Raw genomic sequence first — 25,689 nt, 5'->3', positions numbered from 1 at the left:
TCTCTCTTCCCATAATGTCTTCTGTGGTCTCCATCTTATTTGCAGGATCCTGGACATGGGCTTTGAGAAGGATGTGACCGTGATACTCAATGCTTTAAATGCAGAGAGTGAGAGGCGGCAGAATGTCCTGCTCTCAGCCACGCTCACAGAGGGTAAGTTATAAATTGGGGAGTGGTCCTGCTTTGAGCAGGGGTTGGACTAGATGACCTCCTGAGGTCTCTTCCAACCCTGATATTCTATGATTCTATAGACATAGTTGCTGGAACTAGGGATGCTGGGGGTGCTACTGCACCCCCGGCTTCAAGTGGTTTCCATCATAGACAGGGTTTGGTTCAATGGCTCTCAGCACCCCCACTATATCAATTGTTCCTGCAGCTCTGATTGTAGAGCACGCCTAGACCATGCCTCTCTCTCAGGTCACACATCTCTCATGTATCAAACATTGAAGTCTGTCGGAATGTTTTGCCAATTTCTTGAAAACGTTACACCTACATCAACCTCAAGCTGACCTCTACTGCTCCTGTAGACCAGCATGCCTTGCTCTTGAGGTGCACATGTTTATTCTACTACATTAATACTCAGGGAGACAAAGCGGAACAATTTCCTACAGTTTACTTGCAGAGAAGCTTCTGCTTTGTGTGTAATGGATTTTGTTTGGTGCAGGAGTAACGAGGTTGGCCGATATCAGTTTGCATGATCCAGTGAGCATTGCCATTGTGGATGAAACCTGGGACAGAACCACACCAGAGCAGGAAGCCATGTGTTCACCAGCCCGCATGGTAGAGGAAGGCTTTGCCATACCGGAAAAACTCAAACAGCATGTGGTGCTGGTTCCCAGCAAACTGCGGCTTGTCACCCTAGCAGCTTTTATCCTGGGGAAGTGCAAGGTGAGGCTCCGTCTGTGTTGTATTCACACCTGATTGGAATGAAGTGGCTCATGAGCATTTCTGCCTCCTATTTTTCTATAGGGTCATGCAACTGAAAATGAAAGCGAGTAGCAGATGGGATTGTGTTCTGCTGCATAAAATCCAATGGCCGAAGTCATTCCATGGTAGCCTGATTTTGTCTGTGAACCAAATCCTGAGCTCCTTCCTTGGGCTAAACTTCCACTGAATCCAACTCTTGTGTGTGTGTTTTCAAGGGCTCTGGGGTTGAGGGCCAGCTCTACATATATGGTGTACACACACACACGCACACACACACACCCCTCACCCCCGTTTGGAAACACGAATACCTAAATTGCATTGTGTTCTGATGAAGGTCAGACTTGGGCTCAGTCTAACTTCCTCTGGTCAGGAGTTGTGGAACTTGGGGCCTTCCACTGAGAAATCCCTTATTTCAGCACCCGAGGAGCCCAGCCTAGGCTCTGTCAGCTGCAGTGTTCCAGTGGCATACAGCTGTCTCAGATTGGGGCATTGCCTGGTCCTAGGCCATCAAGGGCCATGTGGCTTATATCTAAGACTTCGATCTGTGTTCAGAAGTGAACTAGGAGCCAGTGGAGTGTGCAGGGCACCAGCGTGAGCTGTTCCCCTCTGTCTTCCTAGCTCAGCCGGGAGGCTCCTGTGTGTGGGATGGGAACTTTTGTTTTTAGCCGCCAGTTTATGTGCCAACATTTTTAATTGGTCTGTCTTCGGATGTATTAGAAACTGAGGTCATTGGGGGCTCAGAGAATCGCCCGAGGCTTATAAACATGGCCGTGTGTGTGTGTTCTTGTTCTCCCTGCAGTTTGAAAAACGCCACAAGATGATCGTTTTTTTCTCCAGCTGTGAGCAAGTGGAGTTCCATTGCAAGCTCCTCCTGAAAATCCTGCTGGGAGGCCGAAAGGCTGAAGAACCTGAACGTTTGCCGCTCCCCCCTTCACACTTAAAGTTCCTGCGACTACACGGCAACATGGAGCAGGAGGTGAGTACCGCTGAAGAGTGTATTAAAAGTGGAATGGGCTGAGGACTGTCCTCATTTGCCCCTCCACCCTAATCTCCTCCCCCACAGGAAAAGTTTTTTCACATCCTCTGTTTTGTTCTACAACCACATTCCAGTTACGTGACTGGGGTAAAACTGGTACATCCTAATAATACGAATACCTCGCTTTTATATCGCCCCTTTGATCGGTGGCTCTCGAAGCCCTTTACAAAGGAGGTCAATATCATCATCCCCTCTGGTACATGGTGCTAGGACTGGAAATTGGTCACTCACTGTGCTGTTGAATCTATGCAGCTGTGCTTCTAGGCATGTTATGGGTTCTTTATACCCAAGGGATCACATGGTGTGAACAGAACACTGGTGAAGGGGTCTACAGGTGCTGTCTTGTAGCAGAAACTTCCTCTTCCTTCTCCTCCTCTTCTGATTCCAGCCTTGGTCAGCCCTCTTAAGTGTGGCAACATGGTCCAGCAGTTAGGGCACAGGTATGGGAGTCCGGAGACCTGGCTTCTATACCGGACTCGGCCAATGATCCATTGTGTGACTTTGGGTGAGTTGTTTCACCTTGTGGGGCCTTCGGTTTCCCCATGCATTGATACGCAGAGTGATCCACGCCCACGAAGCGCTACGGCAAAGCTGTGCTGTTGTTTCAGTGCGCTGATGCAGTCACACAATGTTCCCCAGTGGACAAACTTAAACCATTGCCCCTTCGTGAGCCTACATTTTCAGCTTTCTGAGCTAGGCAGGAAAGTTCTCTGACTAGCAAAGGAAATAATCGTATAAAATAACATTTATTATGAATAACATTCAGGACTCGGTCAGCCAGTGTATCAGCTAACAAATTGCTGGCCCCATTATTATGGAGCTGAGCAGAGTGGCTTTGGCTGCAAAGAACAGTCCCGTGGGAGGGAGTTGTCTGGCAAGGGATTGTATTACAGCAACCCAACGAAAGATCACCTAACAAAAGCGACTGGTGTGTTGGTGTTGGATATGCAGGGCCTCGCTGACCAGCTGATTAGAATAAGATTTGATCCAGAAGGAAGTGAGAGGCCAGGAGAAGCGTGTCAGTTTCTGCTGTGAATGTTCATTCTCTCTTAGTAGGAGAGTGAAACGTGTGAGCCATTGTCTCTGAAAAGACAGCAACCCTCTCCCTGCCCCTCTCCCAGGGGGAGAGTCACTGCCCTGCCCTGAGCAGCAAGGCAGAGGTGGCAAATGAACAGTGCTCATTTGATGAGGCAAGAGGTGAAGAGCCATTGTTTCTCTCGCTCATTCCCATCCTGCCAAGACCAGGAACATGTGTTTCGCTGTCCTGTATGCTGGCCTTCCTTCAGCCTGCCCGCCTGAGAGCAAGCAGGCCTGGTCTGGTCCGACTCTACCCCGACCAGCTGTTAAGGCAACAGAACGCCACTAAGTAGCTGGCATCAAGGGAAGGGTTTTGCCTTTTTAGTACCCAGTGTGTAATTAGTGCTTGATGTCTTCAAATTAAGAGCATTAATGGAGCTAAATTGTGGATCCCATATGGTACTGCTGAGCACGGCTGCTGTCAGTGTCAACAAGATGCAATGCGTTCTTTTCTTCCGTTTTTGTTGGGAGAAGGTTGGGCATGTCAGGGAGGCCCAGGCTGCTAGTGTCCTTCCTCGGAGCAGAATGATGCGTCCAGCCAGGGCACAAATGGGTAAAGATTCCATAGATGCCTCTTTCATCTAGCCCCCTGCTAAAAATAGACCTATATTGATAGGGATTGGAGCTGGAGCAAGGCTTGGAGAGTGAGGGCAAGGATACCTTGGGGGGGAAAAACCTGCTGCCAATAGATACCAAAGAGACGTGTGATATTCTTGAGGCTAGAGAGAGCCTGAGCTAGAGAAATGGAAAGGGTGAGATCTAAGACAACTCAGGAAAGTAGATTGGGACATGTTCACTGACTTCCCTCAGCTGAGAAGAGAGGAGAGGTGGTGGAGACCAGGTGGTACAGTAAATTAAAGCATTCACCTTTTGCCTCTGGAGACCTGGGTTCAAGGATTGCCTCATGTGGGTTTGATGGGATGATGTAAGTCAAAGTCCCTTTTTATTTCACAAGAAAATACAGTGTGGTTGGATGCAATAAACAGTGTCTGTTCAGGAAAGTCCCAGGGCTGGAATAGCAAAAGGTTCTGCAGGTAGAGCTGGAGGTGAATTGGTGGAGCTGTGTCGGGTCTTGGCAGAGCTGTGCGAGGTGATGTCAGATGAGCCCGTGTTCCAAGCTCTGTTAGGGTGAGAGACGTCTCTGGTGACAATTCAGTGTATATGGCCCAGGCCATGGTGACAAGGCTAAGCTGCTTCCCCACATGCGAGTGTCTTCCTGGGGATGCTGATGGGGGAATGGCAGGGAGGGTCTCGCTTTAGAGTGGGTTCGAGAAAATGTTTCATTCAGCTCAGCAGTTGATGATTCTGATACTTAAGCCCCACAAGATGTGAGTGCTGCATGGATTGGGGGAGAGGAAAGCAGTGATTTTTTTTTTTTCACTGTCACAGTGCTTTAACCCAACTTGATCGCTAGGGGGAACCTCATAGACTCTCCCAGGCAGAGTTATATCTAAGCCAGCAACTAGACCTGCCTCCTTCTAGTCCAGGGGTGGGCAAACTTTTTGGCCCTAGGACTACATCGGGTACAGAAATTGTATGGAGGGCCAGGTAGGGAAGGCTGAGGGCGGTTATGCCACCCCAAACAGCAAGGCATGGCCTGGCCCCCACCCCTATTCCAGCCCCCAGGAACTCCCACCCCCATCCAACCCCCCTTGCTCCCCACCCCCTGACCGCTCCCCTGGGCCCCCCCCCCATCCAACCCTCCCTGCTCTCCCCACCCCACATTACCTCTGGGGTTGGGGGACTCAGGGGGGCTCAGTCCTTTCCCTGTGCATTTCCCCTACTCGTTTGGCTGCTCTTCCTGGCATTCGGGCAAGGCTTGCTTCCTGTCTGGGCTTGGCTGCTGGGGACAGGGGCCAAGCATGCTGGAGGTGGAAGGGGGCCCTGGTTTGCTCTGCCCCTTTCCCCAGCAGCAGGGCCCAGGCTCCTTGACCACCCCCATGCAAGCCCTCCTGCTCCTTGCCTCCCCCCCACCCCCTGAACTCCCCCTGACCATGCCGCCCTGGAGCACCAGATCTGGCCGCTGTAGCCGTGCCACCCGGCCGGAGCTGCAGCCATGCTGCCAAGGTGCTGGGGGAACTGTGACTGTGAGGGAGGGAGGGGAGCAGAATGGGAGGGGCCAGGGGCTAGCCTCCGCCCCGCTCACCACGCTGCTGGGGAGTTGAGCTGGCTCCTTTGCAAGCCTGTCCTGACCCTGCTCCCTGGCAGGAGCTCGGGGGCCAGAGGGAGGGGTCCTGTGGGCCGTACTTTGCCCCCCTCTGTTCTAGTCCAACGTAAACTACTGTTTTCTTCTTTGGTGGGTCCTTTTCCCACAGATACAGGTGATTCTTTTCAGCATACTAACATCACCCTCCCACCTGCGTCTTCACAGGCCCTTGGGATGTTGGCCATCTTGAGCTGGGCATATGCATTTGGGCCAGCACCAGATGCTGCACCTTCCTCGATGGTGTGATCGTCTTTACTGTGTGGAATGACACCACTATTGCCATAGATTTTTTTCTCACTTCCAAATCTCCTAAGGTGCTGGGATGGAGCCACAGAATTCCACCCACTTCTCGAAACTGGACAGAAATGATGGACGATGAAGAGGGTTCAAACATAAACTGTTAAATTTTAGTTATTTGCTTTACAACAGAGTATAAACATGTGCTGTGTTTCTTTTATCCTCCAGGAAAGGACAGCAGTGTTCCAGGAGTTCTTACAATGCAAGACAGGCATCTTACTTTGCACTGTAGGTAAAGTAGCATACAACATGCAAAAGACTATATGGGTCTTGATCTGGGAGTGGGAGAGCAGATGACTTGGTGATAGGAGACCTTGACTTAATCCTGACTCTCTAGGGGAAAGGCATTTATCGGCTGTATGCTGTAGTTTCCCTCGCTTGTAGAATAGGAACTTTACCGCTCTTTGTAAATTACTTTATGATCCTTGCATGTAATGCACTATATGTAAAGCGTCTGTATACCTGCATGTCTTGGAAAATGTGTCCATTTGTGGCAACTTGCCCTACATGTGCAGTAAACGAAAAGTTGTCCTGACTTGATGACTATCCCAAGGTTAAAGACACAAACATGCAGGGATTAAAGGGAAGACCAACCAGAGGACTACTTCATTATAACTGTGTTTTGCTTTGTTGCTATCCATGGCTTGCCCTTCAAGCTTCCTTCAAGGGTGGGGAGGGAAATTGCCATGCTCTACTAAAGTTTGCTGGCACCTTTGTGTAGATGTGGCATCTTCCACTTCTAGCTTCTGACCGGTCAGTGCCACAGCTAGCCTGCTGCAGTGGTGCAGAAGGCTGCACGATTTGCTCTCTAATAGTGGCAGCTGTTGATCTGAAAACGTGTGAATCTTGGTGATTTCGACACACGGCAAACTTGTAAATTACAGTGATCGGGAATAATTAGAGCTGAGAAACCCTCTCCAGCTCTGAAATTACTCTCTTTGCTGTGACATATTGTTCTTAAAGGGAAAAGGTGGCAGGTTTGTGGGGGTTTGTAGTTTAATGTATTGTATGTAAAAGCCATAGTTTGCACTGGGATTACCAAGCCTGAATAGAGGAGCCTTTGACTCAGAGTGTTGCTTCTCCCAGTTTGTGACACCTGCAAAATGTGCCCATCTGATGCTAGTTCTGGCCTGAGGAACCCACTTCCGTTTGCTGCTTGACCTTGATCGAGTCACTGTGCCTCGGTTTCCCCGATAATATCAAGATAATATTTATCTACTGCGACATGAGGAGGGCTGTAAATCTTATTAATTCGCTGATGTTTGTAAAATACTTTGAAACTAATACTAAGGCCTGGGCTACACGGGGGGGGGGAACGGGTTCGAACTAAGATACGCAACTTCAGCTACGCTATTCGCGTAGCTGAAGTCGAAGTATCTCGACTTACCTGGCCGACCTCACGGCAGCGAGTCAACCGCGGCAGCTCCCCCGTTAACTCCGCTTACTCCTCCTGCCGAGGTGGAGTACAGGCGTTGCTTCAGGGATTGATTTATCGCGTCTAGACAAGACGCAATAAATCTATCTCCAATAGATTGATCACTACCCGCCGATGCGGCGGGTAGTGAAGTCATAGCCTAGGTAATGCTAAATACTATATAACTGTTATTTACTAGAATCTGTGCTCGCGCTCTATATTAAAAGCATTTTCAGGGAAGTAGCATATTACTGTGTAATTATAGGCCAATCCCAATTTAGAAAGCAGCATGCAAGGCTGTGTGAAGGTTTGATGGGTAGTAAATGTAGGTTTGCTAACAACATATTGTTCCAGTTTTCTGCAGAAGTGCAGATGGAACATAAACATGTTGTCTTTTCTGTGTGGCATATGTTCAAAGTTATCAAGTCTGTAGTTTTGGTCCCTCCATCTCCCATCAATGCACAAATTCAGATCTGCTTTAAGTAGATGGATGAAGTGCAAGGGGAGTGAGCCGCAAAATCCATCCACAGAAGTTAGGGAGAATTATAATGAGCACGGTGCAGCTGTGCAAATGCACCTCATTCCTGAATTTCAATACATCCCCACCTCTTCTGTGCCGATCACATGGCACAAAGGGCTGGTTTGAAAATTCCTTTTCACTTGGAACTTGATCCAGGTTTGGAACCCAGAATCCGCAGAAATGAAAGGCTGGTGGCTTAACCCTCTTCCTCCTGCTAATCATTGTGCCATGGTTTTAACTGGGTGATTCTCAACATCTAAGAACCGCAGTGCATAGTAGATGCTTTACCGGATCACACGAGGGCACAACAGTTGGTGGTGGGTGAAGCTTTCTACTTCCTTAAACCAGCCTGTTGCTTTCTAGCTACATGCCGCGATCATCTTTAGCACAAATCTAGACAAAGGCAGTTGGAGAACTAGCCTGTTTTATAAACCGGAGCTGCTCCTGGGTTTGTGCCCTGCTTTGTTCATTTGTCTCAAGCTATGACTAGGCGGCTGCAGGAGTATGTCTCTGGGCTGGTGATCTTTAGTTAAGTACATTTATACTCAGCATGGACCCTTTATAAACAGCTGGGAAGTTGGTGTTGGTTCCTTGGGCTCACAGAATCCAGCTGCAACGGGGCTGGGTGGGAAGGGAGAGAACGGGAAGATTTGGTTACCTTCTTCCCAGGTAGAAGTAGAGGGAGGAGACTGAGCCTTGGACAAAGAGATAGAGATGAATCAATTTGCTGGGCACCTGCTCCTGGGAGAGACCATTCAACAGGAAGATGGATTGGGAGAGGAGACGCAGTCTACGACAACCTCCTTTACAAGATACTCCGCTCTTGGGAACAGGGTGGGGACAGACGGGAAGATAAATAGGATGAAGGGGGACAGAAAGGAAGATACTCCAGTGGTTAGGGTGCTAGCCTGGGACTCTGGAGACTTGGATTCTGTTCCCTCTTCTACTACAGCCGTCCTCTGCGACCCTGAGGATGTCACAGAGGGCTTGTCTGTATGAACACTTAGTTTGTGGCAAGCCGGGGTATAAATCTACCTTGCACTAGCCTGCTGACTGTCCACGGGGACCCTGCTGCTGCACTCTTAACGGTTCCTTAGTGCTCTTTGACTTACCCCACCGTGAAATGGGAGTTGATTAAAGCACACAAAGGAGCTTTTAGTGTGTAGCTGCAGGATCCACATGGATCCTTAGTATGTGCGGACTAGTGCAGGTCCAAGTCACACCCCAGCTTACCACAAATTAAGTGTTCGCACAGACAAGCCCTTTGTCTCTCTCTGTGCCTCACTGCCCCGTCTGGAAAATGCGAGCCATATAAATACCTTAGGGAAAGAGAGACACTTTAGCACTATTCCCGAACTGCAGGTGCCACCTAACACGCACGTCCCCAGGGCAGCCAGGAAATGTGCCTGCCTACTAGTTCATTGCTCTATCTGACAGCCGGTGTCTTCTATACAGTTGTCATTCCCTGACTAGCAGTGAAAATGTTTCACGTGGGGGAGTTCCCAGCCCCTTTACTAGAAAGCCCTCTACGTGCTTTGTACCCATAAGGTGCCAGGTCTTGCTCACTAAACGCAGGCTTCTGTTACTTAACAAAGAGCCATGGAAAAATAAAAATCCCTCTTCCTTCCTATTTCTCTGTGACTCCGGTGTCTCTCTCACTCATCTTTCCATGGTGGCAGTCCCTGTGATGCTTTGTTTCTTTCATTATTTATATAATATAATATAATTTTTTTTTTGCCATGCAAAGTAGGCTGGCAAACAAAGAATAAAGAGGCTATGACTCTCCAAGGGTTTCCTGCAGCTGAAGTTCTGCGCAGCTTCCTTCGGGATGTGCCTTTTAAACAAGTTCATCTCTTCCAGGGAGAGAGGAAAGATCATTTGGAGATTGTTTGCTGTTTATTCAGTCACGCTAACTCATCTTGCCAGTTTTCTGGCGGCCCCAGCCAAGAGCTTTCGCCTCTGACAGCTTCTGTGCTCTCTCCTTCCTCCTCTGATTACGCAGCCCAATCTGTCACCCTGCCGGTGGGGGTCTCTACCCTGCTGATGGCTTTCCACACTCAGCAGTAATGACTTTTGGCAGGCCGGGTAAGCACGAGAGCGCCTTCCCCAGCTCAGAGAGCTGTTAGGCCCTCTCTCCCTGTTAGCTAAAGCACTTTGTGAGGTTCTTTGGTAAATAAATGAGTCATTTTAATCCAACTGACAGCCTGGCACCTGAGCAAGCTGCCTTCCATCTGTACTTCTAGGCCTCATGTAGGCAACCAATTGTCAAGCCCAGGATCTTCAAGACCTCACCATTGAGTGTCTTTCAAAAGCGACTTTAGTGATTTCTTTCACCGTCATTAGGTTGCACAAGAGCGACCAAGTGGACCGAGGCCCAAACAAAAGTTTCATGTCCATCGGTAATGTTTTGTGGCAATTCACCTTGTTTAGCTTCCTTAGTCACTTCCCTGACCCCACACCCTGCCACAGGCAACTAACACAATCTGGTGACAAGAATCGGTGAGAGCAGAAATTCCAACAATTTCAGTGGTCCCCCCGGCTGGATACGTCCTGATGCCATGCCCTTCTGCGGCTTCCAGTCTAGCTGCAGATGGGATCAGATGAAACACGTGTATACGGCTTCTGCGGTTTTTTTCCTCCTTGCTCTATCGCTGTTCCTTTCACATCGTTCCTGTAAAATAGTCTCCATGTTCCTCCCACTCCCGGATGGAAGGCCCATTGCTGTGGAGGCAGTGCACTCAGGCACCAGGTGGGAGGAGGAGCTCCTGGCTTGGGCCAGCAGGGATCCCTACAGCTGATTACGGAGTGGTGTTGATAGGCTGCAAAGGGCATTTTCTCGCTTTTGTCATGTGCCTTGGAAAAACTAAGGGGAGCATTAAATGGAAGATCCTCTGGACTTCCTCATGAATGCAGAATAGTCTTTTCTCACCTGTAATCTCTGGGTCTCTATCGTTTCCACTAAAGATGTGAAGTTAAGAGCCAGATTTTCAGCCCCCGTCTCTGTTTTTGCGGGAGCAGTTCTTGTGCCCACAGATAACTGTGGTCACCTTTTTGCACTCACTGAGTTGCAGGCCTGGCTCTTTGTAGTGAAGTGATAGCTACCTGGCTGTGTTTCAGATCAGCTGGGTAGAGATGGAATTATTGATATTTGCACCAGCAATTTCTTTGAGGCCACGTGCAAATCTGGCCCTAATTGTACTAGCGATGATATCAGCATGTTCATTACTGACATGCATTGTACCGTGCCTGGCGTGCTTCGACACACTGAGTGTGGCAGCGTATCTAGTTATAAAGTGGACTGGGGCTAGTCAGAGCTCATTCTCATATCTCTGCTGCGTGTGGTAAATCCCACTTCTATTAACTGGGTCTTTAGAATGGAATCGAATAGCTGGTCAGAACTGAAGGAGTTGGTCAAATCAAATTTAAACCTCGCTTTTCTTCACTGATACCAGGATGTCACCTCTGGAGCATTGAGAACCGCTAAATGTGACCATCTAGTCTAGTTGGTGCTTGTAAAAGGGATATTTATCCCCGCAATTCTGTAGCTCTGTCTGGTACCTTCCCAGAGCAGATTCCCAAAGAGTATTTTATGGAGGTTTATGAAGTAAGAATCTCATCGCATATGGGGTGTCCCAGCAGCAGAAGGCGAATAGGCTCAGAGTTCTACCACCGAACTGCCCTGTGCTGCTTTCACACTACGCAGTTTATAGGAATAGGATCCACAAGAGACGCACGTGGGCTAATGTTGAGGAATCTCTGAAGGACTGCAGAGCTTTCCAATTACCAGTAAATCACATGACCTCATTTTAAAAGGCTGGTATAATCCTCAAGAGAATAAAGGTTAGTAATTAGCAAACTAAACTGAATCCTGCTGCTGATACTGAGAAGGCAGCATGGCCTAATGAACTGAGCAGGAGTCTGGGAGCCTGGAACTCCTCCTAAATTCTAATCCCAGCTCCTACCCCTGACTCTCTGTAAGGACAAGAATTAACCTCTTCATTTTTCTGACTGCTTTCCCAAATGTACAATGGGGATAATGCTGTTTACAGCAGTGGTTCTCAACCTGGGGCTTGAGAACACAGGTTCAGAGGAATAGGGTGTATTGACCTCTCTGATCTTCCCGTACTGCTGCAAAATTGATTTCTCCCTATTTATTTGCTTTAATGTTCTTATGTGACTTTTTGCACCTCTGCTCATCTGACTGTAGGAGTGAGCCGTTTCATAATGAGCACTTCAGGGCGAAAGGATGTGTTGACTTCTAAGGGTATGTCTACACTGCAGTTAGACACCCGCGGCTGGCCTGTGCCAGCTGACTTGGGCTAAGGGGCTGTTTAATTGCAGTGTAGACGTTGGGGGACAGGCTGGAATCCAGACTCCATGGCCCTGCAAGGTGGGAGGGTGCCGGAGCTCGGGCTGCAGCCCCAAGCCCAAACAATGACATCATAATTAAACAGCCCCTCAGCGCAAGCCCCATGAGCCCGAGTCTGCTGGCACAGGCCAGCCGCAGGTGTCTACATACCCTAAGTAGTCTCTATGCAAAGTGGCTCCTGTTTGACTTCACTTGGAGCCACAGTGTAACCTGGCTGGCGTTCATGGGAAGGCCTTTGCTGCTGGAACTTCGGCTTCCTAGTCTTTCACGTGCGTGGGAGTTGCTTGAAGACACTTCAGTGGGCGGCTGACACACTTTTAGCACATTAGGCTCCTACTTACATTCTTAATGTGTTCTATTTTGCAATGAGCTGAAAGATACATGTGTTCCAAAACATTTCCCAGCAGAGGCAAATCTGCATACTGCCACTGTACTGAGTGGGGCAATTGCTAAATCCAAGGAATGTGTAAGGATGATACTGATGCTGCAGGAAATCGGGGATGGGGATTTTGAAGCTATTTTGGAGGGCAATATTTAAACCTTAAGACCTGTTCGAAAAGGTTTGTTTGTAATCTTCACTGGCTGTGGGTATGTCAAAGGATCTCACTCAAAAGTCCTTCTGTAAGTTGGTAAGCCAGTTCACTAGCCAGTGCTTCGTATAACTCTCCCAGCAGCGGCAGGGTTTCAGACTGTTCTCTTCAGGGCTGAGTTTTATTGCTCCAAATCAAAACCTGTTCAGTGTAAATCAAATGGCTAGATCAGGTCCCATCTTCTGGAGGAGCCCACCTGCTCCCTGCAAGTCTTGGTCTCTACTGAAGTGCTTGTTGGCCTTTTAAATAAGAAGCAGGTGCTTGGAAAGTAAACTCAGGCAAGTCGGTTTCCACTCTTAGGTTCTCATGCACTAGCACAAGCTGAAACGTCCAGATTGCAAACATTGCATTGGAACGCTTAAATTCAAACAGTAACATTGTTTTCAGAGGGCTACATACTGCCACCCTTAGTCATAGTGGATAGTATCTTCCTGTCTGAGCACTTCCGTTTTCTTCAGTGGCACAAATCAAGAAGTAAGGCATCACGAGCATGAGGGGGGCAGAATCTCTCCCATAGAATTTAAAGGGCCAAAGACTCAGCTACCATAAATCAACATAACTACAGTGAAGTGGGTATATTTACATCTGCTAGGGTCTGGCCCAGAATAATGAAAATATTTCTGGTTTTGTAAAAACCCTTTTTCGACTTTGTTTTTGTTTAACTCATAAACATTGGTTTTAAACTTTCTGTCTGTCTCTATTTAAACAAAGTATGTAAAACTCCCACAGCCTGAAACTCTGCATTTCCCCAAATATCAATCATTCTGAATGCATTGTATCTGCCTTTATTTTGTAAGCAGTTTTTAAAAATTGTGGTTTTTTTAAATTACTTTTAAAGGATGTCGCAGCACGAGGATTAGACCTGCCTCAGGTCACCTGGATTGTTCAGGTAGGTTTCCGTGTGTGCGCGTGTAAATAAATACTATATACTCGTGGTCAGACAAGTGAAACCTTGTATTGATACTCTTATACCTGGATACAATCCCTGAAAGCCGGGGGTCCATGCTAGGTCAAGTCCTACAGTCTCTGCGTAAGTGCCGTGGTCCACAGGTGCAGTAGATCCCACAGGATCGGGGCCCAAGCTTCCTTCTGGGTCACAGGATTCCCAGGTACCCTCTTTTTCCACAGCAGGATTTGCCCTTCTTTTGAGTGGGAGCTGGATCGAACCCTGAATAAATGGCAGGTTGTAAGTTCAAGGACTGAGGGCGAGAGAGGAGTGTGTGTAAAATATTGTTTATAACTTTAAAATAATTGTAAATTTTATAAGTTGACTTTGAAAAATACAAGGAGAAATATGGAACCCAAGATTTTCACCTACTAAGGGTCCATCTCCATTGCAGCTCTGGGGTGTAATTCAGGCACGCTCTAGCTTTGATCGAGCCAGCATGTTAAAAATAGCAGTGTGGCTGTGATGGCCGCTGGCCCAAGGTGCTGCCACCTCCCAGCAGATGTGTAGATGGTTGGGTACTAGCATGCTATGTTCACCAACAAAAAAGCCTTTTAATTTCTAGCACGCCCCTCGATGTAATTAGTCTGATTTTAATTTTAGCTAAAAAAAAAAAGAGATTTTGTAGCAAATAGCTGGTCAGAGGAGGATGGGGGCAAAGTCTTTAGTTTGCAGGCCAAATTTATTTATCCAAAGATATAGTTGCCAGTGCTTGAACACAGTGCAAATTATCTAAGGCCCTGGGAGACTTGTGCTTGTCCAGAAGGCGAAAGCTCGGTTGTCTTGAGAGCAGTGTCCATGAGCACTGACCTGCAGAGAGCAATTAGATTGCTCACAGCGTCTTACTCAGACCTCTAGCCAGTAGAATTTTTGCCAAAGGGCACAGATATAAAGACTAAAATGGGCTTTGGTCGTTGGGTTTTTTCCAAGTAAACTGCAGAGGGCTTACTTCTAAGCAGTATCTCTGTGCGTGTTGGTTTTCCAGGATGATTTGGGGGAGGACGTGTCCCAATTTATAGGACCTGATGCTGCAAATTGCTGAACACCTTTAATGCCTACTGAAGTAAATGGGTGTCACTGGTTTATTACTGGGGGCTTAATCAAAATGTTAATAGTGTCTGATGAGTAGAGATGGAAAGACAATTGGTCTGTATCCATCACCTACCTCCTACATAAAGAGCTGTACACCTGTACTTTGCCTGTGGTTGTTTTCTGCCGAGTAACTGGCACTGATTCACTTTAAATAAACCAGAGCAATTTAGCCTGACTTTGAATTTGAATCCTTCTCCTTTCTCCTGGCAGCTTTTTCTCCCAAATGTACTGCAGGCAGCTTATTGCTCTGTGTGGGCAATCTTGTTTTTTTTAAAAAAAGGCAAACAGATTACTGACAAGCCTGTGCAGAAATAAAATTTAAAAGGCGAAGAGAGACATTGAGATGGGGAAACTGTCCTATTATCTGAAACTTGGCCAATGTGTCACATTCTCATGTCAAAACCCTGCTATGGCTGATGAGGCTGAGCTGAGTGATGGTTCCAGGGATCAGTCCGATGGGTTCTTTATAAACAGCCCCTTTCTAAGGAAGGCAAGGCACCCAGATCCTCTCTACGTTAATAGACGAGGTGCCTTGTTTATAATTAACACCACCGTGTTCTGTTAATTCCTCCTTTTCCCTCTCATGTTTCCTTCTGAAGTATAACGCTCCGGCTTCGCCTGCGGAATACGTCCACCGAATTGGGAGGACGGCTCGGATTGGCTGTCACGGGAACAGCTTGCTCGTCCTGACTCCTTCGGAGGCAGAATATGTCAACTCGCTGGCTTCTCACAAGATTAAGTGAGTCAGAAACCTGAACAAAAGTTTCAGCTCATCTCAGCTAATTAACCTTCCATGGCACTTGCAGAGGGACTGTGTCTTGTACAGGTTTTAATAAGAGTTATTAATTCTTGTGCTTCAGGACTAGCCACAGAATGGCAAAAAGAGGGAACTAAAACCTATAAAATCCTCAGTATGACAAATTTACTGTGTGGGGGACGGCAAGGAAGGGAACTATTGTGCACAGTTGTTACCTTTAAAGCCCTGTGTTCAGACTTTGCCTACTGGAGGTCACAAGTCAAGTGAGCACCTCTAATGGCTACTGGACACTTGTCCACGTTGTCAGAGTTCATGCTGTCTCTTCACCAGAGATCCAGGACTGGCATAACTGGGGAGTTGCAGGTCACAGTTGAGAGAGTTGGCCAAGCCGTGCCCTATGTTTGGGCTCAGGACTGCAATAGTAGAGACTCTTGGACGTCCTACTTAAGAGAGGCTGGTAGAACTGTACAGGGCCCTGGCACTGGGATGGCATGAGTGTTGCAGGCTAAAAGTGAGGTGTATTGGCAAAGCCTGGGGAGGAGGCTTCAGTAGCGCTTGCCGGCTCTGGCTAGTCAAAGAATGTGGGAGTATGGCTGAGGAAGGCCAGACAGGCTAGTAAGGATGCCCAGAGCCTACATATGGATGGCTGTTCGGCAGTCTGCATGAAATGAGGTCTTAGTTCTCAATGGACAAGCATCCACATCACAAAACCCACCACCCTGTTAGTCCCTCTCTCAGCTCCCTCCTGAATAAAACCGAGGATGAACGTGTCATGAAGACCAAATTGCCTTCTGACCCTTAGAGGTGACCCAACATGAGGTACATTGAGAGGTGGGGGAAGTTTGCACTGCCTCTACCTGCTTTGTGTATAAATAGGAGTTCTGTGTCTGGGAGCCATCAGTCTTGAAGTTGTTGTGAACACTAAAGTCTTCCTCACAATTTAGGAGGGAAAGAGCCTACCTCTAACTAGGGCTGTGCATCCTAGAGTGAATCCTCCCCATCCTTGCTAATCACTGCTGTTTTGGAGCGCTCGTTACTCTGCCACCATGTCCCAAATCTCTTCACCAGCCATTTGGATGTTCACACCTTCCTGTACTCCTCGTATCAATGTCTCTTGTTGTTCAGAACAACAGCCAAGTCACATCACTGTGATATACAATGAACTGGCTTTTATTTTGCGCGTGTATGTATGGGGTGGAACAGCCCAGATTCTAGTTTGGTTTTGGATTCTTGAAATAAACTAACATTGGCAACAAATACCAGATTCTTCTAGGCAGTGAGCCATTTAGTGGTCTAACAAAGAGCCATCCATCATCCCAGGAAACAATCTATTAAGCAGACACCAGCAAGACCTGGAGCGCTAAGCTGACATGTTTTGGGGTTTTTTTCCTTCTCTTCCATGTAACAAATAGCACTGACATTTTAAAGGTGAAATCCCACATTTTTGTGAGTTTTTAACTCCAGGTAGAAAGTTGTATTTTTGTTTGTGTGAGAGAAAGAGGTGAAATTGCATGTTTTTATTTTACTTTAATTTTAATTAGCAAAGTTTCAGCCTTTTGGGTATTTTTGAGACGTTTAAGGAGCAGTGTCTCCTGAGCTTGCTAGCAGTTATAGCAGCTAAGGAGACCTCTTGTTGAGCTGGATACTGATCGTTGGGTGTCCTTAGATGTTATGTTCCACAGCTTGACTGGAGGAGGTGTATGTGAATGTATTTTAGCCCTTCTGAAATCAGTACAGCCAAATTACACTGAGTATATTGTCTTATTTTTCAATTTAATCTTCGTAATAAAACTTGCACGCAATAGGATTGCGGGCCTCTAGAAGAGTGGAGTGTAATTCACCCACAGTTACCTGATCAGAGAAATGTGTGGCTAATTGGGACAGGCTGGTGGTTTGGCTTGTATGTAGTGGCATATCTTGTTCTCTTCCAAATCATCGTGCCAGTGTATGTGAGGGGGCAACAGGCAAGAGAGGAGTGCTAAAGAATTACCGAAAAGATTTGGAAAGGCAACTTGAAGCTCAGGGCAGCAAGTGCCATCCATACAAATTGCCACCACACTTCATAACCTGAGCGTTACGGTGATAATCCTGACCATTTAAATTAGGGTAGAGGGCAAAAGCCAGCAGGCGCTGGACTGCCATGAGAACTTTTGTTCCTGGATCTTCTTTGTATCTTTCTATGAAGCCTGCATAAGTTGTTTGGGTTTGTGGTTTGTTTCTTTGCTTAACTGAAAATATGCTTTTAATCAAAGTCCTGATGGGTTTATCGGTTTATGTAAAATAGTAGGTAAAATGTGTTTCTAGGAAGACAAAGCACAAGACAGATCGCTGGAATTTTGGTGTAAATTAACAGCTATGCTGATTTATGCCAGCTGAGGATCTGGCCAGGAGGATTTTTTCCTCCCACAGTGGGCATTGGGTTTAGGTTCAGAACTGTTCACAGTCGTAAATAATCAGAGCAGATGCAGCATGTTCCTGAATGAAAATCTCTTTCAGAATTAGGAATGATTACCTTTACTTCATTTTCACCTGTACCTGAAGTCGTTATTTGGCTTCTAAAATCTCAGAGCAGGGTTAGCCTTTGCCAAAACCGTTCCATTTTGGCTTTGCTGAGAACAGTAATACCCAGTGGGTTCAGGAATGCTGTATGGTTTCCTTTGCAACTTTGTTTTCTTGCTTTGCGTAATTTAATGTTACGTTTTCCCTCCCTAGCCAGAAATTCTCTCTCTCTCTTCCCCCCCTCCCTCCCTCCCTCCCTGTCATTTCTTATGTATTTCCCTCTTTTTTTAAGGTTAGATTCCAAAATGGTCTGCCTCAGCCCTGTGTGTAACTAAAAGATTTTCCTTCAAAGGAAGGAAGCAAGAAGCAGAAGAAAGTCAGCAAGATATGGATATATATATTTTTTGCTTATGTCTCTTTTAGTTCCTTCAAGTGTAATCTAGCCGCGCCTGCTTCGACAGCCATCAGATAATTTCTTTATCTCCTAACGGCTGCCTAACTAATTTATGAAGGAAAGCGCATCCACTTGAAGGCACCAGTCGTTCCCCCCATTTCCCCTTTGCATGATGCTCCCCGCTGTGAACTGAGTTTGCATAGCTATAAGGCTGTGAGCTGGCACCATGCCAGGAGAGAGGAGCGGGGGTGACATATCTCAGGCAAATCAGTGTCAAAGGCTTGACATGTTCATTCACAGCTTTGTCAAAGCAACCTTTGGGGGTATGGGGAGAAATGCATTTCTCTTGCTTAAGTGGTTGCCATTTATGTTTTAATTTACCGTTATGCTTTTCAAAAACAAACAGAAAAACCCTCAGTTGTCTTTTTATGCTCCATTTCCCTTCCTTCCATTCCCCTGCCTCCCCTTTCCTTTCTCTACCTCTACATTCTCTGTGAAGGAATCTTCTCTGTGCAGGATTTCCTAGCTGCATAAGGGATGATGCTTGCGTTCCACATAGGTTGGGATCTTGGCCAATGCAGAACCATAACTCTCAACCCTTTGGACCGAATCATAACTTCTCTGGACTGGCTCCGCTCCTTCATGGCATGTCATGAACTTGATGTTTCAAGAAGTTGTGTTCACCTCAGTTTCTTTAACTGGGTATGACTGAAATAGCAGGGATGGTGTGGTACTGCAGGTCACAATCAAGGTTCATTAGCAGAACTGTAAGGGGAAGCTTTCCCATGTGCCATGCTTGCATTTAGCAGGGTGATTTAGCGAATAAATTGTGGAGCTGTCAGTATTTACTCTTGGGTTCTGTTCCTGGTTCTGCCATTGACTCCCTGTGTAACCTGGGAAAAGTTATTTAACCTGTCTCTGCCTCTTTTTCCATAGCTGCAAAATAGGTCACCTCTGTTATCCCTGTCTTGCAGGGTATTGTGAGTATCGAGATCAATTCCTATTTGTAAAGTGCTTTGAGATCCTCAGATGCAGGCACTGAAGTGCAGAGCATTATTATTAATCTCTGAATTCACCAAATTTAAGAAAACAAAAATAATACCTTTCAGAATCCTTACATTCCTATGATAACGTTGATCGAGAAAGATTCCTAAACAGTGGTCCAAACTCTGCTGTCCTGTAAACAGGTATAAATCCATAGTAACTCCGTTGACTTTGGTGGAGCTACTTTGGCTTTACATCAGTGTAACAAAGAGAAGAATTTGGTCTTTTGTATAGAGGGATCTATCTACCCACCTCTGAATGTAGCCTCTTGGGAACCCAGGCCCCATCCTTCAAACATTCATGCATGTGCTTTACTTTATGTATTACAACTGGGAGTGGAGAGCAACACATCCAGTTAAAATGACAGGAGAAATTGAAATAGACAGCATGAAAATAAACACCCCTTGCGACACTTGGCTATGACACCAGATTGTCTCCTTTATTTCAAAAGGCTCCATGGGATTTTTAATGATCACAAACAGGCAGGGCATTGGTTTTACACGTAACCTGAAAGAGATGTTGAAGTTTCACTTTTTTGACTGTGATCCCAGAAAGGAAAGAAAATAAAGTCTTAGGGCTGGCATTGAAAATGGCTGCTGAGGCTATGTCAGACTTGGTGAGTGAGCTTATCCAACAGGGAGACTGGGTCTGATCAGCCCTAACCCAAGTAACATTGCATTCAATCGTAATGATTGCAAGATCTTGTGGGAAAGGGAAATAACTTGGCTGGGAAATGGATGCTGCAAGCTAGTAAAACAAAGTCCTTTACAGTATTTTGTTTTGCAGGATGGTGGGGGATGGAAAAATCCTGGTGATCCCACTCTTTTCCCCTAGCCTCTAGACCCTTTGTTGCTGTCACCATCCTTCTGGGTGAGAATATACTGATTTTAGGAGCTCCTTAATCACATGACGAGCATCATTGCTGAGTGACAGTGAGGCTGCTTGGTCCCTACTCCAGAGCTGTATAGGCTGCCTTTTACAGAATCATTGAAATGTAGGACTGGAAGGAACCTCGAGAGGTCATTTAGTCCAGTCCCCTGCACTCATGGCAGGACTAAGTATTAACTAGACCATCCCTGGCAGATGTTTGTCTAACCTGCTCTTAAAAATCTCCAACGATGGAGATTCCACAACCTCCCTAGGTAATTTATTCCAGTGCTTAACCACCCTGACAGTTAGGAACCTTTTCCTAATGTTCAACCTAAACTGCCCTTGCTGCAAGTTAAGCCCATTGATTTTTGTCCTATCCTCAGAGGCTAGGGAGAACAGTTTTTCTTCCTCCTTCTTGTAACAACCTTTTATGTACTTGAAAACTGTTATCATGACCCTCTTTGTCTTCTCTTCTCTGAACTAAACACACCTAGTTTTTAACCTAGGTGTTAGATGATAACACCATCCTGGCCACTATGGATGTAGAAGCCCTCTACACCAACATTCCACACAAAGATGGACTACAAGCCGTCAAGAACACTATCCCCGATAATGTCACGGCTAACCTGGTGGCTGAACTTTGTGACTTTGTCCTTACCCATAACTACTTCACATTTGGGGACAATGTATACCTTCAGATCAGCGGCACTGCTATGGGTACCCGCATGGCCCCACAGTATGCCAACATTTTTATGGCTGATTTAGAACAACGCTTCCTCAGCTCTCGTCCCCTAAAGCCCCTACTCTACTTGCGCTATATTGATGACATCTTCATCATCTGGACCCATGGAAAAGAAGCCCTTGAGGAATTCCACCATGATTTCAACAATTTCCATCCCACCACCAACCTCAGCCTGGTCCAGTCCACACAAGAGATCCACTTCCTGGACACTACAGTGCTAATAAACAATGGTCACATAAACACCACCCTATACCGGAAACCTACTGACCGCTATTCCTACCTGCATGCCTCCAGCTTTCACCCTGACCACACCACACGATCCATCGTCTACAGCCAAGCTCTGCGATACAACCGCATTTGCTCCAACCCCTCAGACAGAGACAAACACCTACAAGATCTCTGTCAAGCTTTCTTACAACTACAATACCCACCTGCAGAAGTAAAGAAACAGATTGATAGAGCCAGAAGAGTTCCCAGAAGTTACCTACTACAGGACAGGCCTAACAAAGAAAATAACAGAACGCCACTAGCCGTCACCTTCAGCCCCCAACTAAAACCCCTCCAACGCATTATTAAGGATCTACAACCTATCCTAAAGGATGACCCAACACTCTCACAAATCTTGGGAGACAGGCCAGTCCTTGCCTACAGACAGCCCCGCAACCTGAAGCAAATACTCACCAACAACCACATACCACACAACAGAACCACTAACCCAGGAACTTATCCTTGCAACAAAGCCCGTTGCCAACTGTGCCCACATATCTATTCAGGGGACACCATCACAGGGCCTAATAACATCAGCCACACTATCAGAGGCTCGTTCACCTGCACATCCACCAATGTGATATATGCCATCATGTGCCAGCAATGCCCCTCTGCCATGTACATTGGTCAAACTGGACAGTCTCTACGTAAAAGAATAAATGGACACAAATCAGATGTCAAGAATTATAACATTCATAAACCAGTCGGAGAACACTTCAATCTCTCTGGTCACGCGATCACAGACATGAAGGTCGCTATCTTAAAACAAAAAAACTTCAAATCCAGACTCCAGCGAGAAACTGCTGAATTGGAATTCATTTGCAAATTGGATACTATTAATTTAGGCTTAAATAGAGACTTGGAGTGGCTAAGTCATTATGCAAGGTAGCCTGTTTCCTCTTGTTTTTTCCTACCCCCCCCCCCAGATGTTCTGGTTTAACTTGGATTTTAACTTGAAGAGTGGTCAGTTTGGATGAGCTATTACCAGCAGGAGAGTGAGTTTGTGTGTGTATGGGGGTGGGGGGATGTGAGAACCTGGATTTATGCAGGAAATAGCCCAGCTTAATTGTCATGCACATTGTGTAAAGAGTTATCACTTTGGATGGGCTATCACCAGCAGGAGAGTGAATTTGTGGGGGGGGTGGAGGGTGAGAAAACCTGGATTTGTGCTGGAAATCACTTTAGATAAGCTATTACCAGCAGGACAGTGGGGTGGGAATAGGTATTGTTTCATATTCTCTGTGTATATATAAAGCCTGCTGCAGTTTCCACGATATGCAGCTGAAGAAGTGAGCTGTAGCTCACGAAAGCTTATGCTCTAATAAATTGGTTAGTCTCTAAGGTGCCACAAGTCCTCCTTTTCTAGTTTTTTCAATCTTCCCTTATAGGTCATGTTTTCTAGACCTTTAATCTTTTTTGTTGCTCTTCTCTGGACTTTCTCCAGCTTGTCCACATCTTTCCTGAAATGTTGCACTCAGAACTGGACACAATGCTCCAGTTGAGGCCTAATCAGCGTGGAGTAGAGCAGAAGAATTATTTCTTGTGTCTTGCTTACAACACTCCTGCTAATAGATCCCAGAATGATGTTTGGGTTTTTTTACGACATTGTTGACTCATATTTAGCTTGTGATCCACTATGACCTCCAGATCCCTTTCTGCAGTACTCCTTCCAAGGCACTCATTTCCCATTTTGTATGTGTGCAACTGATTGTTCCTTCCTAAATGGAGTACTTTGCATTTGTCCTTATTGAATTTCATCCTATTTACTTCAGACCATTTCTCCAGTTTGTCCAGATCATTTTGAATTTTAATTCTGTCCTCCAAAGCACTTGCAACCCCTCCCACCTTGGTATCGTCTGCAGACTTTATAAGTGTACTCTCTATGCCATTATCTAAATCATTGATGAAGATATTGAACAGAACCGGACCCAGAACTGATCCCTGCAAAACCCCACTCAATATGTCCTTCCAGCTTGACTGTGAACCACTGATGATTACTCTCTGGGAACAGTTTTCCAACCAGTTATGCACCCACCTAATAGTAGCTCCATGTAGATTGTATCTAGGTTGACTTGCCTGCCTGGAAGTACGCTTTGTGTGTTCCAGTGGAGACTTGGATGCACTCCATGCCTTGTTGAGCTGGGGAATGATATGATGGGTCTGTACGTTGACCTGGAGTCTTCCACATGGCAGCATTAAGCAAAAGAACTTGGCGAAAAAAATCTGTTTGTTACATTTAGAATGCTGTGATTTAAAAATAAGAGCCCCTCTATGCTTTCACATGGGCACAGATAGAAAGGTAGAAAAAGATAGAAGGTAGAAAAACGTGGAGGAGCAACTGCATAATATGCCAGAAAAAAAATTTTGGCCCTCAAATTTTCCCAGAATTTTGGTTTAATTCTTAATACAGTACTGTTCATACAGCCAAATATTGGTCCTACTGAAGCCAATGGAAAAACTTCCATTGGCTTCAATTAGCACAAGATATGACCTATGAATGCTTATACCTGCATTTCAAGCATTTGTTTTTCAACACAATATTTGGGCGAGGGGGTTGTTAACATGTGGGAGAAAACCTTTCCTATGCTAGAGTTAAAAATGCTCTGCCCATGAAGGCTAAGAATGCTCCGTCTCACGTTCTGTAGTCTTCTGAGGAGTCCACCACTAAAACAAGGAAAGATGAGACCTAATAAAAAATAAGCAAAAAGAAACACTTTCTTTTCTGGGAGCAGGGGAAAAACCTTTCTTGTGTCTCAAAATGTAATTGTAAATCAGGAGTATCCATCCAGCAGGTGTGTTTCCAATGGGGTCCTGCGGGGGTTGGTTCTTGGCCCTATGCTATTTAACATTTTTATCAATGACTTGGAAGAAAGCATAAAATCATCACTGATAAAGCTTGCAGATGACACAAAAATTGGCAGTGGTGAATAATGAAGAGGACAGGCCACTGATACAGAGCAGTATGGATCACTAAATAAACCGGGTGCCAGCAGAGAATATGCATTTTAATATGGCTAAATGTAAATTTATACATCTAGGAACAAAGAATATCAGCCATACTTATGGGATGGGGGGCTGTGTCCTGGGAAGCAGTGATTCTGAAAAGGATTTGGGGGTTATGGGGGAACTGAGGAGGAGAAGAGAGGCTATTTTACCTCTATATTGGGCATAAATGCAACTGCTGCTGGAATACTGCGACCAGTTCTGGTGTCCACAATTCAAGAAGGATGTTGATAAATTGGAGAGGGTTCAGAGAAGAGCTGTGAGAATGATTAAAGAATTAGACATCAGAAAACATGCCTTATAGCAATAGACTCAAAGAGAAGGTTAAGGGGTTACTTGATTACAGTCTATAAGTATCTACCTGGGGAACAAATATTTAATTATGGGCTCTTCAATCTAGCAAAAAAGATGTAACACAATCCAATGGCTGAAAGTTGAAGCTAGACAATATCAGACTGGAAATAAGACGGTACGAGTGAGAGTAATTAACCATTAGAACAATTTACCAAGTGTATTGGTGAATTCTCCAGCACTGACCGTTTTAAAATGAAGATGGGATGTTTTTCTAAAAGATATTCTTTCGGAATTATTTTGGGGAAGGTCTGTGGCCTATGTTATATAGGGGTCAGACTAGATGGTCAGAATGGTCCCTTCTGGCCTTGAATCTATGAATTTCTCTCTCTCATATATATGCACACACAAGTGCACAAACTCAATTCCTTTCTTTTGCAGGTCACCTTAATGTTTATTAAATCCTTTGAGTTCGTCCAGGTGTGTTAGAGGTTCATAGTCTTATCAATTATTACTGTAAAACTGACCAGCTCAAAATTACTGAGGATAGGAACCATATGAAAACTTTATCTGGTACTTTTTCCATAATACACTAATATTTCCCAGTTACCCTGCTTCTTTTCTCTAGAGCTAAATTAATAATTTTCAGTTAAACCTTAAAATTGGAAGTGCTAATTATTGAAGACTTTATGGTAGGTGAGAGCCAAGAATCTTCCAATGGACTATAGTGTTCTTCACTTCCCACCCATGGCTACTGTTACGTTAGTTTCCGCACCATTAAAGTGTGTGATAATTTTTCCCTTCACTTTAATGGGAGCAAGATTATGGGTGAAATCGTGGCCCTATTGAAATCAATATAAAAAACTCTCATTGACTTCAGTAGGACAAAGATTTCACTCCAGGTCTTCAGACATCTCCCAGGTTCCGTGTCTGTTATGGCAGTGTTGTAAATTGTGTCTGAAGTGAGACTTTTTGGGAGTGAAAAGCACTATAAAAACGTATCTGGCATCATCTCAGGCTGAAATTTTAGGCGTTGGTCCCTTCTGCCCCGCTTTACCATTCTGTGGCATTTTTGGGATCACTGGTTATGTCTGATCCCCTTGGTGAGGAATCGAGTCCACTTTTGAAGGCTATGTCTCCACAGCCATGCCCCTAAAAGTTACGCAGTGTAGCGGCTGTTTGTTGGCTCCCCTGCCGACAAAAAACTTCTACCCCCAACGGGCGGAGCTGTTCACACTGGCACTTGTCGCGGCAAAACTTTTGTCTTTTGGGGGGCGGGAGGGTTTACACCTCTGAAAGACACAAGTTCTGTCGTTCAATTGCCGGTGTAGACACAGCCGTATAGAAAG

At 45.8% G+C, this 25,689-nt stretch overlaps 2 protein-coding genes across 4 annotated transcripts in view; one reads left to right on the top strand and one right to left on the bottom strand.

Annotated features, from left to right (window-relative positions):
* GFI1B (growth factor independent 1B transcriptional repressor) overlaps nucleotides 1–25,689 on the bottom strand; it is a 528,613-nt gene that overhangs the window by 247,982 nt on the left and 254,942 nt on the right. The gene's annotated exons all lie outside the window — the stretch shown is intronic.
* DDX31 (DEAD-box helicase 31) overlaps nucleotides 1–25,689 on the top strand; it is a 75,329-nt gene that overhangs the window by 16,439 nt on the left and 33,201 nt on the right. The window contains exons 11-17 of one of the 3 annotated variants that reach the window (XM_073313842.2): nucleotides 46–152; nucleotides 664–887; nucleotides 1,726–1,902; nucleotides 5,711–5,770; nucleotides 13,274–13,324; nucleotides 15,073–15,212; nucleotides 20,544–20,731. In XM_073313842.2, the coding sequence (XP_073169943.1) occupies nucleotides 46–152; nucleotides 664–887; nucleotides 1,726–1,902; nucleotides 5,711–5,770; nucleotides 13,274–13,324; nucleotides 15,073–15,212; nucleotides 20,544–20,550 (766 nt within the window). In that variant the 3' untranslated portion in view covers nucleotides 20,551–20,731. Of the gene's footprint in view, nucleotides 1–45; nucleotides 153–663; nucleotides 888–1,725; nucleotides 1,903–5,710; nucleotides 5,771–13,273; nucleotides 13,325–15,072; nucleotides 15,213–20,531; nucleotides 20,732–25,689 lie in introns of those variants that run through there. The other 2 variants (XM_073313844.2, XM_073313841.2) reach the window with 2 other exon arrangements.

The sequence above is a fragment of the Lepidochelys kempii genome, chromosome 16 (genome assembly GCF_965140285.1).
Source record: "Lepidochelys kempii isolate rLepKem1 chromosome 16, rLepKem1.hap1, whole genome shotgun sequence".
NCBI lineage: Eukaryota > Metazoa > Chordata > Testudines > Cheloniidae > Lepidochelys > Lepidochelys kempii.
This window is presented reverse-complemented; position numbering and strand designations above follow the sequence as displayed.